Below are 14,155 nucleotides of genomic sequence, written 5' to 3' on the forward strand. Positions count from 1 at the left end.
TGCCATCTAAGGCATTTAAAACAATAAAACAAACTCATTTTAGATTATTTTTATTGCAAAAGACTGAACTTTCATTCTTACTTGTCATTCAACAAAGGAAGCTGAAGATTGATGATTGAAGGTTCCATAATGGTTTGAATGTCATGCCTATGCATGCAAGTGTCCATTAGCTGCCAAGAAGATCATGGAAGAATGTTTTTGAAAAGAGGTACCTTCTTTTTCCTACAATTTTGTTTTACAAACATAAAACAAAATCTTTGCTTTGCTTCTCTTTCATTTTACTATAAATGTAACACTATGCTTAAAAAAATTTAAAAGCTAGGTTTTGTATATCTGTTTTTTGTTTTTAATATTTTATTTGTTTTAAATGTGTTGTTTATAATATTTCTCATCCTAGGAATTACAATGGCAACTAGTTCTAGCTCCATAAGCCAACCTAAAAAACAAATCTGAATTCTCCTCTTTTGGAAGTATGTTGGTAAGATACAATTAGTTCCAAGCAGTGGGGGTTATATTTTGATTTGCAAGCGGTATGATGTCAGGTATTCAAGTTCATATAGTCGGGTGAAAGCAAATTCATATGGAATTCCTAGACTAGGCATCAAAGCTTGCCTTAGAAAGAATGTTGTACATATGCCATGAAGCAAGTGATAGCATATATTATGGAGCAAAAGTAAACCAATGAACTAGCAGGTCGTAAAGCAGATCATCTTTTAACAAAAAGAAGATCAACCGGAATGAAAACCCCCTATGCCTCCATATAATCCCAATGTTGTGGTACAGAGGCACCCATTTTTGCCCACTCCTAATGTCCCCACTAGAAATAAGAGACCAAAGCAACCTCTTTGGAAATGGCATTCCAAAATGAGACTTGCGACATTGCTAATCAACACATAGCAAGGTTGTATTTATGCAAATGGGTTGGCTTTCAATATTGTTCGCTCATGTAATGTCCCCATTTTGAAATAGGATTTAATAATAAATAACAATAGACATAAAAGAATAAAAATATAATGTAATATAATCAAAATGTAATTAAGTTAATGAATGGTCAAAAGGCACGGAATGAAGAGCTGTGACTCTCTCAAACATGAGATATAAAAGGGAGAAGAGATCATTTGAAAAAGGGATAAGCAAGGAGGGAAGAAATGGATGAAGCATGTGAATCAAGGAAGGATTAATGGAAGAAGAAAAGAATGGGAAGTAGATAGGAAGTGTCTCTTTCAAAGGGCAAGAATTATTAAGGATTGTACTATTTCAAAGGGTGGAAATTGTGAAAGTTTGTGTCTCTTGCCAAAGGGCAGACACGATAAAGAGATGTGACCTCTGCCTCACATGGGAAGATATAAAGGGAAGAAGGTTCATTTGAGGAAGAGATGGAAGGGAGATCAATTTGGAGAATAATATATTATTCTCAAAAGCAGCAATGAAAAGTCGTGACTTAATTGTTATGGAAGGTGGTGGCTCAATTCCTATGTAAGGTGGTGACTCTTCCACTAATAAAATATATAAGACATTAAAAACAGATTTTGGAGCAGACCTAAATCAGGAAGAGAATCAGATTGGATATCAATAACAGACTCAGGCATACAGCAGTTTAATAATATATCTGTAATTTGGTATGGGATTCTTGTGATATGTAAAGCATAATGAATCTGGTTATGATTGCTCACAACTGGCTAATGTGTATACAGTTCAGGATTATGATATTAATATATGATTATTTATATGCATATAGAATACATGCCATAATGTAGGAAATCTTTAAATACTTTGCTTAAATATTATAATCAGCCATGATAGGGCCAATGAGGGATTACAAGGAGGGGAAACGGCGTTGGGGTCCTCTTCTAAGTACACCACCTCATGGTAGTAGACCGGGGAGTACCATGAGGCCAAGGGGGTACAAGGAATACCGCCCTTGGGCTTTAGAAGGGATGGACTTCCAGGACACCCTATTGTGAATGCACCCCAACCCTCTATCATGGTGGATCAATATACTAAAGAGTCCAATCATAGGAAGTGGAATAGGATGGCATGATGAAGGGGAACGGTTATAGGACACCTCACTAGGTACACCACCTCATATGGATGGCAAGGGCCACATGAGGCCAAGAGGGATGGTATATCCGCTCTTGGCCTAGGGTGGAGGATCTCTAGGGTACCCTATCAAGTCACCTTATCCTAGCTTCCCTGTAGTTGAATTTTCCCAATAAATTAGAGATATCTTATGATTAAGTCAATGATCCTAACCATCATAGGAAAGTTACTTGGAATTGTGATTTTAGGGCCAAAACTGAGGCATTTATAAAGGGAGACATTACAGCTCACCATATTGGTAAGAAATAGTGAGAAAATCAAAGAGATTCCAAAACAGGTTATGAGAAAGTACATGGCACCTTATTGGACAAAGAGGTTAAGCTTGTATAAGATTCATTAAAGCCCAGATCCATGGGTCAAGAAAGGGGTGTTCACTGTTTCCGATGGGTGGAAAGATGCTAAAAAAATCAACCCTAGCTCAATGTCGTAGTAGTGTCCCCTAAAGGGGCAATGTTTTTGAGAGCCATGAATTGTGAGGGTAGGTGAGGGATGACCAATTTGTTAAAATATACTTATCACAGCCATCAAAGAACTAGGACTTCATAATATTGTTCAAGTCATAACACCAATGCAAAGAATTATACAATTGTTGAGTTGAATTGAGGAACGCTATTCACACATCGTTTGGACCATGTAAAACTCTATACTTGCAAGCCAAAATTGTCAAAAACTTGCGATTTTTGCTGCAAAATCCATCAAAATGTTGCTGAAGTTGTTTTTTTCTTGCAAACATTGAAAATTTCAGTGATTTAGAGCATTTTTGAGACATGATTAAGCGCAATTGTAGCGATTTAGGGCATGGCAGCAACTTAAAGCATTTTCAGAACGCGATTGAGCTAATTGTTTAGCGAACTTTTCCTACTTTCAAGTTTTTTATATTATTCACCTAGGATTGTTATTTAATATTTATGTTAATCCTCATCCCAACAATTTAAACAATTAGATCAATATTGATTTAATATTTAAATTAATATTGATAGAGTTTGAAAACAAAAGTGACCATTAAACATGTTTAGGCTTTTGTAATTCGACATTTTTAGGGTTGACATGTCTTCCTTGAACATTACTTGATGAAATAAATTCGGTAATAGTATTTTAGAGTGGTGATAACATCTGAATCAAGATTTGTAGAGGTACAAGTGATAAAAATATTAAATGACATTTGCAATGAAAGTTTGTGAGGTTTTGAAGGCCTTAATTTGTGCTCAGCGACGGCGGCTCCACCCCTCGACCGCACCCTATACCATATATGCCATTGTAGAGGTAGAAGTGATAAAATTATAAAAAATGACATTTGCAATGAAAGTTTGTGAGGTTTTGAAGGCCTTAATTTGTGCTCGGCAACGATGGCTCCACCCCTCGACCAGACCCTATACCATATACGCCAGGGGCGCTACCCCTTAACCTTGTTGGGGGCTCTAGCCCCAGACCCCCACAAGGGGCACTGCCTCTTAACCCCACAAGGGGCACTGCCTCCAAACCCCCAAGTTTTTGAAGACTATTAAAAAATTATATCTTTATAATGTTCTATAAAGTAGCCAAGTTTTCATGGAGTCTTGAGTTATTAAAAATTTTAAGCCTATCGAGTTATTGTCAAGTCCTAGTTTTTCAACTGTGGTGTGGACACCTTGTGTGGTTCACTCTCTCAATCTTATGCTACAAAAGATTGGGAACAAAATTAATTGGATGAAAGAGTTGTATGTAAAGGCTAAGGAAATCCAAATGCTCATCACAACTACCACATGTCCCAAGGCATATTTAGATCATTTTTAAAATTGGAGCTATAGAAGGTTAGTGAAATAATACAAAATTTTATATTTTAACTTCACTTTACTTGAAAATTTATTTTTTTAAATGTAGTTACTTAAGACATAATTTGATTGTGTATTCTAACTCTTCTTTAAGATTTGTTTTCAAATAATTTTTGTTTTTTATTTTAAATAAGTTGTTGAGACTTGTTTTGCCTCTAGCACAATCGTATTGAGACGACTTGTGAAAATTTGTTCGGCACTTTCTAGCATGGTCATTGGCCAAACTTGGTCCATATGGAGGCAAAGCACCATTGAGAGGGCAACTAATATTAAGTAGATGATCTAAGTATCTCTTTAATTTCACCAAGCCTGTTTTGAATATGATTTGTTATACTGACATGGGCAAGCCTTGCTTGGGAGAGATGTATGATGGCATCAACTCAATGATGGCAAAGATTAAAAATCATCATAAATGAGAAAGACCAAGTCCTAGAAGGAACTTTCTACAAACAAGTGCACATAATTATTGACAAAAGATGGAATACAATGACCACCTCACTCCATCTTATTCCCTTTGCATTAAGTCCAAAATACTATAGTGTTGAGATTCTTTTTGTGCCACAAAGGATCGCTACATATATAGATTATGAAGTCGCTGAAAGGTACAAGGAAAAATTTCATAGACTCTTCACTAACGTATTTGCAAGATGTAGTCATGACTGAATTCATTAATTTTATACACTCCAATGGTCAAAGTGTTGAGGCTCTTCATGATAAGTTCATGAATGATGTTAACAATTGGTGGTACTTCCATAGCTAATAATTTCTAACACCTAGAACCCCTCCTAATCAAAAAAATCTGCAAGCTTAATAATTTTTTATTTTTTTAATCTTTAAAGTTTCATTTATAATTTTTTCAATCTTTTTTTATAATTATAACTCTATCTCTCTACTTTGTCTTCATAGGTTGCTAATTTATCTACATCTAGGAGGAATTGGAGCACATATGTTTTCATCCACTCAATAAAACGCAACAGATTGCACTCAAAAAGGGCAGACAACTTAGTGTATGTACATTCCAACTTGTGCCTCATTTTGCACAAACAACATGGCTACATAGAAGGATAAACAAAGTTGTGGGGTATGGAGCCAGAGCATACTGTCTTAAATGCTTCCACTTCCTAACATGTTGCACTTGAAGAATTCAAAAGCAAACACAATTTTAGTGTGAGTGGCACTCAAAAAGGGCAGACAACTTAGTGTATGTACATTCCAACTTGTGCCTCATTTTGCACAAACAACATGGCTACATAGAAGGATAAACAAAGTTGTGGGATATGGAGCCAGAGCATACTGTCTTGAATGCTTCCACTTCCTAACATGTTGCACTTGAAGAATTCAAAAGCAAACACAATTTTAGTGTGAGTGGCAATGGCGTTGATTGTGGTTCTTCAATGTTCCTACATCATCTAATGTCAATGATAATGATAATATTGATGATTTAAAAAAATTACTTGGCATTGAAAACTAGGTGTTGAACTTTTACTTGACATTATTCTTTTAATATTGAACTTGAAGTTTGAACAAAGAATATTTTACAATATTTATCTTTTATATTTTAAATGGCATTCAAGTTTATGGTGATTTTCTTGTTTATATATTCTAACTTAATTCCTACTTTTAGGCTGCAAATATATATATGATTTTTATTTCTTTTTTTGTACAGACAAACTCAAAATAAACCCAACGCCAAAACAAATTTGCCAGAACCACAAACTCAAAACAAGATCCATACCAAAACAAGCAACTTAGACAAAACCGTTACAGTGAAATATATACAGTCTTTGATTAATGGAAAACAAGTTTGACCAATCTTTAGTTTTGATCTTCTATCAAAGTTCTTATGTGTCTTTTTCTTTCAAAATTTTAATGTATAGCTTTTTTGTTTACATATTCCTCTTTGTAATTCCTATTGAGATGCCCCTCGTTCACGGGGTAAGAAGAAAAATTTACGGAACCTACAAGAGAAAAAGAAAGAGAATAGTATAAAAGAAGAGAATGTATGTATTATGGCACCCTCCCCCAGTTGATGTTATTAGGTTTAACTTTGACAAAGCTTCAATGCATAACCCTGGAGAGTAGGAGGTGGAATTGTACTGCAAGATTCTAATGGCATCTTCCTCTGTACAGGTTCCTTGTTCTTTAGCCCTGAGACCAATAATGAAGCTCAGTGGGAGGCATTAATTGTAGGTTCAGGGATAGCAGAATCTTTAAATTACAAGTGGGTGATCATTGAAGGTGATTCTCTCAATGTTATTAATGATCTGAAAAAAGGGTTCAATCCTAATTGGAAGTTCAATCACTTTGTGGCAGAAGTGCAGTGCCTAAAAACTAAGTTTTCCTGAGTTGAACTACAATCATGTAGAGAGAAGCAAATGTAACAGCACACCTTTTAGCTAACAAGGGTACAAATCAAGAACTGTTAACAGTTGAGTATATCTATCAGGACTCAACATGGCCTGATTTGGAAAACTACATCCATTGCCATCGTGGGGCATTCCTACCCAATGTTCATTCATTTGGCAGATTTTGTGGCAGAGATGCATGCTTAGTAATTTATAGTGTTTGTTTTTCATAGAGATGTAGTACAGAACTTGAGAAATTATCATTAATGATTGTTCAAATGTTATATTTTTTGGAGTTTAGGGCAGCTTTGGCATGCTCAAAATTATGGAATTAGTGTGAGCCCTTGTGCAGTCCCTGGAATCCATTAATGAGGTGATTAGTTAGAGCCTTGTGTGTTGGATAGTTGCAATGTGGGCTTGGTGTTTGGCATTCCTTTGTGTGTGTTTGGGAGGTAACCTAAGTCACCAGGTTCGAATTCAAATTCGAAGTTCGACAGCTTTGAAATTCGAATAAAGTTCGACAAGGAAAAAATTCGAAATGTATAAAATTCGAATTAAATTCGCCATATGTAATTTTTTAAGATATATAAATTAAATATGTTTAGTTATTATTAAATATTAATATTTAAAAATAAAAATAAACAAGTAAAATAATATTAAGTTTAAATATATTAAATGTTAATATAAATAAAATAATATTAATTTTTTAATAAATATAAATTATTCAAATATAAAATATATGTTATAAAAAATTATAAACCATAGAAAAGTTTTAAATCAACTACATATAAGAAAATTTAAATTCTTCAAAAGAAGTCGCAACAGGAGAGAGCAGTGGGAACGCGATGGGAGAGAGCAGTGGGAACGCGACGGGAGAGAGCAGTGGGAATGAATGAAAATGACGGGAGAGAGAGAGCAGACGTGGAATGAATGAAAAGCTAAGCTAAGAACGAACACTACCAAATCTATTGCCCGACAGCCATCACGATTTCAAGCAGACTAATCCTGTGGTGGCATGTCGAGTAAAACATATCCTCTCACCCATCATTTCTTTGTTGTCACGCCTTGAAAAAATATGTAGTGCCCTAGCCGCGAGCAAGAGGAATTTTGTTTTGAAAAAACCTAATACAAAGTGCTCCGTACAAATTTAGCGACGAATTTCAACGAACTTTATACATTTTTTTAATGTTTGCCGAATTTCGAACTTCAACCATGAAATTCGGCGAACCCGGTGACTAAGGAGGTAACCACCATTGGTTTGGAAGGATGACAAGAAAACAAAGTGCAGACAAGGATAAGTGTTAAAATGGTGGTGATGTGCTGGCTCATTATCTCAAAAGAATATGTCATTGAGAATTGTTGTGATGTTTTCACACATCAACCCATTGCAAATGGGGACCCCCAACTTTTTGCATCTTAGCTAAGGTGTTTGGGTTTAGTTGTCTTAGCTTGGCAATAGTCATAGTCATTAGCCTTTGCTTGTGAGAAGGGTACATCTTGTTAGTCGGGGAATAAGTGTGTCGATTCAAGTGAGTTAGAATGCAAGGATTGTCCTTACGATGTGATCAGGTGAGGGATTCATGTTTCAAGTCCTGATTCCATGTTGGGGCGTCAAAATTGTCATATGCTAACAATGTTGTCAAAGTTGTCAAATGTTGCAAAATGTTGTCAGGAAAACTATCAAGGAATTGAGTTTTTTTTTTATATTACTCAGTGTGAAAATGGTGAAAATCCAAAGAATGTGAGGCCTAGACAAGGATGTGAAAATCAATCTAGATAATACAATTTGGGAATATGCCCCACTATCATCACATTCGTCAAAGGCAATTGGATAATGTTGAGTATCAAGAGATATTGCCCCAAACACAAGGATTTCTTTTGTGATGATTTACAACACAACCATGATGAGGTGGCATCCGTTTATCATCAACCTTTTAGAAGGTGACAAGTCAGCACATCCAAGTTCAATGTACCTGACTCGTCAACAAGGTACACATGTGGAAGGAACAAAATTTGATGTACCTAACCTCATTTTTCATTGGTCCATATTTAAAGAGGGGCATGTGTCCATTGCAATGTAATTTTATCATTGGCCACAATGAAGTTAGTTGTAACTAACCCTAATTAGGGTTTATTGTTAAATCTCGACCATTGATTTTGAATCAATCTGAGCCTTTGAATTGTAAAGAGACCTCTATATAAAGCTCAGTTCTCTCATTTGTAAAGGTTAATAGCAAATAGTTGATCAATAGTTGTTAGATAGCAATTAGAAGTAGAGTAGGAGGAGGAAGATCGAAGTTGTTGCCAAGACTTGTTGAAACTAATACATGATTTTCATTGAAGCATGGTGGATATCTATGTGTTGTTTTCACATTTTGCATGGTTTCTTGTTACTCCTCAGATTTAGTCAAAGTGCATTGATTATAATGGAGAAATGTGATGATATTTTGTTGGAATTCCAATTCATACCAATTTGTAATTTGCTGATTGTAAGTTGCAGTATATGGTTAGTTTGAACCTCATTAAGCACTAGTTTGATTGTGGATATTCACTTGGACTGCACCAGTATTGGGTGTTTGAACGAATATTCATAATATGAAAAACCTTCATTATCCTTTCAAGATTGCATCAGTTTTGTGAGTTTTGTGTAGGTGTTTCTGCAAGGCGAAGCAAGGCTTGATTATGGAATCCATCTATCAAAGCATCATCCTTTGTGATCATTGTCCTTAGGACTCTAGATTAGATTTCTCAACCTTCTCCCTTTTTCCCCTTTATTTTATAATTCAATCAAGTGATGTTCTACGTTCCAGTTGTGTTCCTAAGCGTAAGTCCCTTTGTGATTATCAGCATTACCACATCATACACACTGAGTCTATCCACAAACTTAAAGTCAATTGTTCGCATTGTAAACCTTGGAGTTGTCTCACTTGATCACATCGTATAGCATATGAGATTTCTTTGTTCAAGAAAGGATAAAATACTTAGTATTTTATTTTGTGTTCGAGGTGTCTTAAAAAACACATCAACAAGAATGAGGCTGCATTAGGGCTCATGCAAAGAGTTCTTCGTGACAAAGGTTTGTAATTTGGTAACAAGCCAAAATCAACACTGCAAGGAGACTTTAACACCAATTTGGCCTACTTTGTCCCTGATATGGAATCAGGGGTGTGTTTGCTTAAGTTATTCCTACCCGATTAGTTCAGTGACATGGAGGCAGCAAAGATGGAAGAAGAGTTGAAGACTTGACAGGCAGCAAAGCAAGAAAAGGAATTAGAGCCCGTGTATGGAAAATTGGTCAGCTTGGTTGACGCCCAACAATACCAATACGAGGAATTCATAGAGCTCCAGCATGAAGTGGGAGTATTGCAGGCTTTTTGCCATGACATGGGGGAGGTATTATCAGCCCTCAGATTTATTCATAGGAATGGCAGCACAAAGGTTGAGAGTGACTTCTCTCCCAGTCTTCTACAAGAGCTCTCTACATCATACAAGGCATTGTAAAGACCAGCGGTTCAGACTCGTCCCTGCCTCTCTCTGGGGCTAACCAATATGTCATTCCCAAGAGACATCCCTGGTCCAATGATGTGGATTGAAGAATGTGTTGTGGATCATGAGGACGTAGCCATTGGCAGAGATAGGTGTAGGTTGTCCAAAGGTGATTTATCTTTTTGTCCTGCGAAAGAGCTGCTGTAATTGCAGATTCTGGCTTTAGAACCATTTGTATTTCCCTTTTGTGTTGTTTGTTAGTGCCTCTCTTAATTGATAGTATAGTTCTAGCTATAACATTTGGCACTTTTAAAAGTTTATGGATGCATTGTAAAAACTTGGTTTTATTTTCAAAGGTAGGGCTCCTATAGAAACTCCAACCATAAAATCATGAAAAAAAAAATCAAATTGAGATGGCTTCAGTTAGTTTCTAATTTGCAATTAGCCTTAATTTCAATTTTTAGATTTCTTGACCTTTCATTCAGCTTATATTAGATTTTTAACCAAAGTTACCAGAAAATTTCATTAACAAGCATGGAGCTTGGTGACTACATTTGTATATAACATAGCGATATCCTTATTCATTTACTGGCCCGCCCTAATTTGATTCGCATCCTTGCAACAGTACCCATACACCCATGTCTACAAGGAACTATGCTTTTAACTAATTGATTTAGTTTAGCTATATGGTGAGCTGTTTTCATTAGTGAAAACTCATTAGCTAGTTTGTTAGATTTAACTCTTAGTTTAGTTTTGGCTCGTCATTATTGATTTCTTCATCATTTTTTTGTTAGCTGTAGTTCATACTTTTTAGTCATCTAGATTATATTTTTGTTCTACGATCCTCTTTAAGTTCATTTGCTAATTCCTTGAACAGCAGTGAACTTAATAATTACAATTGTTATAGCAGTTTTTGCAATTCATTTTTTGTGGTTATTTCACAAGTACGTGTGTCTAATATCTCTCACTTTCATAACTTGGTTGCAGTTTGGTTAAGTTTTCATTTTGAAATACACTTTCGACTTGCTACACATTTATGTTCTAAAGACTCAATAATCTTTGTGTTTGAGTTTTACATGCTAAGAGAACATTGCAGTTTGAAAACAACTAAAATTGCATTTTTGAGATAAAATTCAAGATTTTGTCGTATGTTAAATGGTTCCTTTTGAATTTATGCAGTTGTAACCCAGACTTCATAAATCAAACCAATCTAACTTAGCTTCCCTTTCTCATGTTTAAATGTGAAGTTCTGTGCATTCATGATTAGTCTAGTATGATTCTAATCCGACCTCGAGATAGGTAAAAGAGTTAATACCATTGACCGCAACATTTTTCACAGTCAACACGTGCATATGTCCCCACTCCTCAGTAGCTATTCATATTGTTTCAACGGTTTCAGGGGAACACACAGGCATCCACTTTTCGCATCCCTGACTTACCCCAAAAACTGGAGTCAATGCAGCACATGTTTATTCAAGCGAGGTGAAGTTGATTTGTATCAGCCTTAGTAGCCGCAATCATCCTTCTCTTCTTTCTTTACTATATACTTTTGTAAGAGAATACAAACCAATAAGATGATAAGCAACTTGTTCAGTGCCCAAGACACACACCAAATAACAGAGAGACTATAAAATTAATCAGGTGTCAAACAACAAGTAAAATTACATAAGATATAGAAAAACATAAATACAGGAATTCCCTTCCTTAAGCAAGGATGTAGTGGAAATAAACACATGGAAAGATTCTCTAACCAAAAAAGGAATTTTCATTGCGATACTCGCCTTATATTGAAATCTGTCTGAGTTTGAATAGCCTCCCTTCCCCCAACCATTAGCAATGGACAACTGTGCTTCCATTTTTGCAGCCTCTGCCTCAGCTCTTGCTTCTTCAGCAATCTGTAATGCGGCCACAGCTCGTGCTGCAGCCAACTCAGCAGTTATTTCAGCATCCCTTGCTCTCTCATTGGTTACTGGGAAGTCCTCCTCTATGCTGCTTTCAGCTTCACCAATTGAACCACTTTCGGCAGAATAAGGTTCTGCATTCCTCATTTGTAATCTTTCCTCCAAAATTGCGGTCATGTTCCAAGCTTGTTCATCACTTTTCCTGGCAACCACTGTTTCTGAATTTCTCCCAGTATTGCCTCGTTGTTTGATTCCAACTCGATGCCCAGTTTCTGTCTTTCCTATACTTAAACCTGATCTGAAATGATGTATTCTGTTTGTAAAATCCGATTCCAAGGTCTGAATTACCTCATCCTCCTCCCCAAGTACTTGCATTGCGACAGCCTCAGCCAAAGCTGCACCCTCTTCATCAAGCCTCTTCTCTTCTTCCTTTCTCTTTTGTTTTTTCTGCTCCAGTTCTATCCTGATTGCAGTTGAATTTGCAACAGCCTTATCAAGACGCCGTTTCTTTTTTTCTTCTTGCTTTTTTTTGTCTCTTTCTTCCTTAGCCTGCTTCTTCTTTTCCTTCTTCGATGGCAAACCACTTGATGCAGAAGGGCTTTGCCCTGTTGATCGACCATCTGCCATTGGTATCTTGTTTCAGCTGTGATGAGAAAAAACAAACAAATTCGGCAGTTCTGCATAATGCACATAGTAAAAAGTAGTGATCCAGATTAAATTTTGCACAAAGCTACCACAATGTATATAATGGAGTAACTTCGGAGAAACTACAGTTCAACAAACCAAAAAATTCCAAATAAATGCATATCCACTGGCATAAAACTATAGAAAAAAGGTTTTAAATGTTGGTGGGAAGCCTCTGCAATCATTAAAAAGAAGAGATAAAATCACACAAATTCCTCACTCCTACACAATGCGTAAAAGGTACTATTCAGAAAAAATATTTAAATGAGCTTAGGTACTGAAAAAGAAGTGGTGAACCTTCCCAATACTGAATAAAACACATGAAGTAAAAGTACAGTTTATCTTGTATAAAGCAACCAGAAAATTAGGAAAATAATAAATATGTATAAGAAATTCAACAGTTCCACACGGTAAATAGAGTAAAAAATAGATTATAGAGCTAAGTTTCGAATAGATCATACCCCATATAAGAAAAATATGTATCAAGTAATGATTCGATATGAAACCCGGCAGTTCTACAGCCCTAATACAAGAAATATATATGTCATGCAATGATTTATGAGAAGTTAAATAGTTCTGCAAATGAATAGACTGAAGATTATAATTCAATATTATTTTTTTTGCAAAGCAAACATCGTATAAGGATAATGTATACAATGATTGATTTATGAGAAATCCAGCATTTTTGCCAATGCACTGGGTCAAGTTTTCCATTCACTATTAGGCTTTGTAGAAAGCAATCCTCGACATTTTAAAATATGTACAAACTACAAAGCAATGTTGTAGGGGTGACTCTGCAATTCTGTACAATCCATAGAGTGAAAATACAATTCAACATTAAACAGTAGACAAAGCAACCCTCACATCACTAAACTACGTATAATAGAACAGTTTACGAAAAATCATAATACATAAAATCAAGCATACGTTTATCTTCCATTACAGGATGTTTATACAGGCAGGATGTGCTCATCTGGCATTGCAGCTGTCCTCCAATGAAAAAACAGATCCAGAAAAATAAAACAAGCGCAGTAACAATATCCATACTAAAGACATCTCAGCACCTTTCTCTGGCCCTAAACGACAGAAACTAGTTGAGAGAATGTCCGAAAAAGCTGGTCAAATTAAATAGATAGTGTAAACCGTAGAATAAATGATTATTACCAATTGCAATTAAATCGATGAAGTGCATAAAATTCATCGTCATACTCAATCACTCTCCCTCAAACAGCCTCTTCCGTTCATACTTGTCCGATTCTTCACCATTCATGTTCCCAGCAAAAACAACATCAATAATTAGCATGCAAGCACCCATTTTAACTGCATTACACTTGCAATGCACTGTGAATCATGGAGTATAATTATAGTCGAATTTCATTTGATCCTTGACAATGCCAAGTAATATGAAAAGAATTAGCATAAAAAGAAGTGTAGTTACCGTGCCCTGCGGTAGCAGAAATATAGACCGATCGAGAAACCGTCTCGGAAAATTTGGAGTTAATCGGGGCGAGGGAGGCGCAAAACTAGACCTGATTAGCCAAACCAACTTCAATATACTGAATTTTGTACTATATTAAAAGCGTCAGAAATAAATGCCCTAACCTTAAATGTCAGGATATCACTTGGAAACTAAGAAAATAACTTTTTCTTAGAATTTAATATAGGTTAATTAAACAAGCGTTTGGTAGTGACCAGTACCTCTTTTGGAGAATTTAAATGGTAGTATTTGTTTTTTTATTGAAAAGATTAATGAAAGTGAGGTTCAAATGGGTACTCCTTTCTATATATATATAGGGGAAAGGACCCAGGTGTTGAGCATGTTCCAATT

At 35.8% G+C, this 14,155-nt stretch overlaps 1 protein-coding gene across 12 annotated transcripts in view; it reads right to left on the minus strand.

Annotated features, from left to right (window-relative positions):
* LOC131039417 (vicilin-like seed storage protein At2g18540) overlaps positions 1-13,921 on the minus strand; it is a 67,972-nt gene extending 54,051 nt beyond the window's left edge. The window contains exons 1-4 of one of the 12 annotated variants that reach the window (XR_009359129.1): positions 12,983-13,222; positions 12,789-12,850; positions 11,524-12,263; positions 11,058-11,288 (exon numbers count right to left, since the gene is read on the minus strand). Coding sequence is in view for 10 of the 12 variants with exons in the window: in XM_057972171.2 (XP_057828154.2) it covers positions 11,524-12,263; positions 12,789-12,850; positions 12,983-13,041 (861 nt within the window). In the remaining 2 variants the exon portion in view is untranslated. The other 11 variants (XR_009359130.1, XM_057972172.2, XM_059213115.1 and 8 more) reach the window with 11 other exon arrangements.
* Positions 13,922-14,155: the final 234 nt, after the last annotated feature.

The sequence above is a fragment of the Cryptomeria japonica genome, chromosome 10 (assembly GCF_030272615.1).
Source record: "Cryptomeria japonica chromosome 10, Sugi_1.0, whole genome shotgun sequence".
NCBI lineage: Eukaryota > Viridiplantae > Streptophyta > Pinopsida > Cupressales > Cupressaceae > Cryptomeria > Cryptomeria japonica.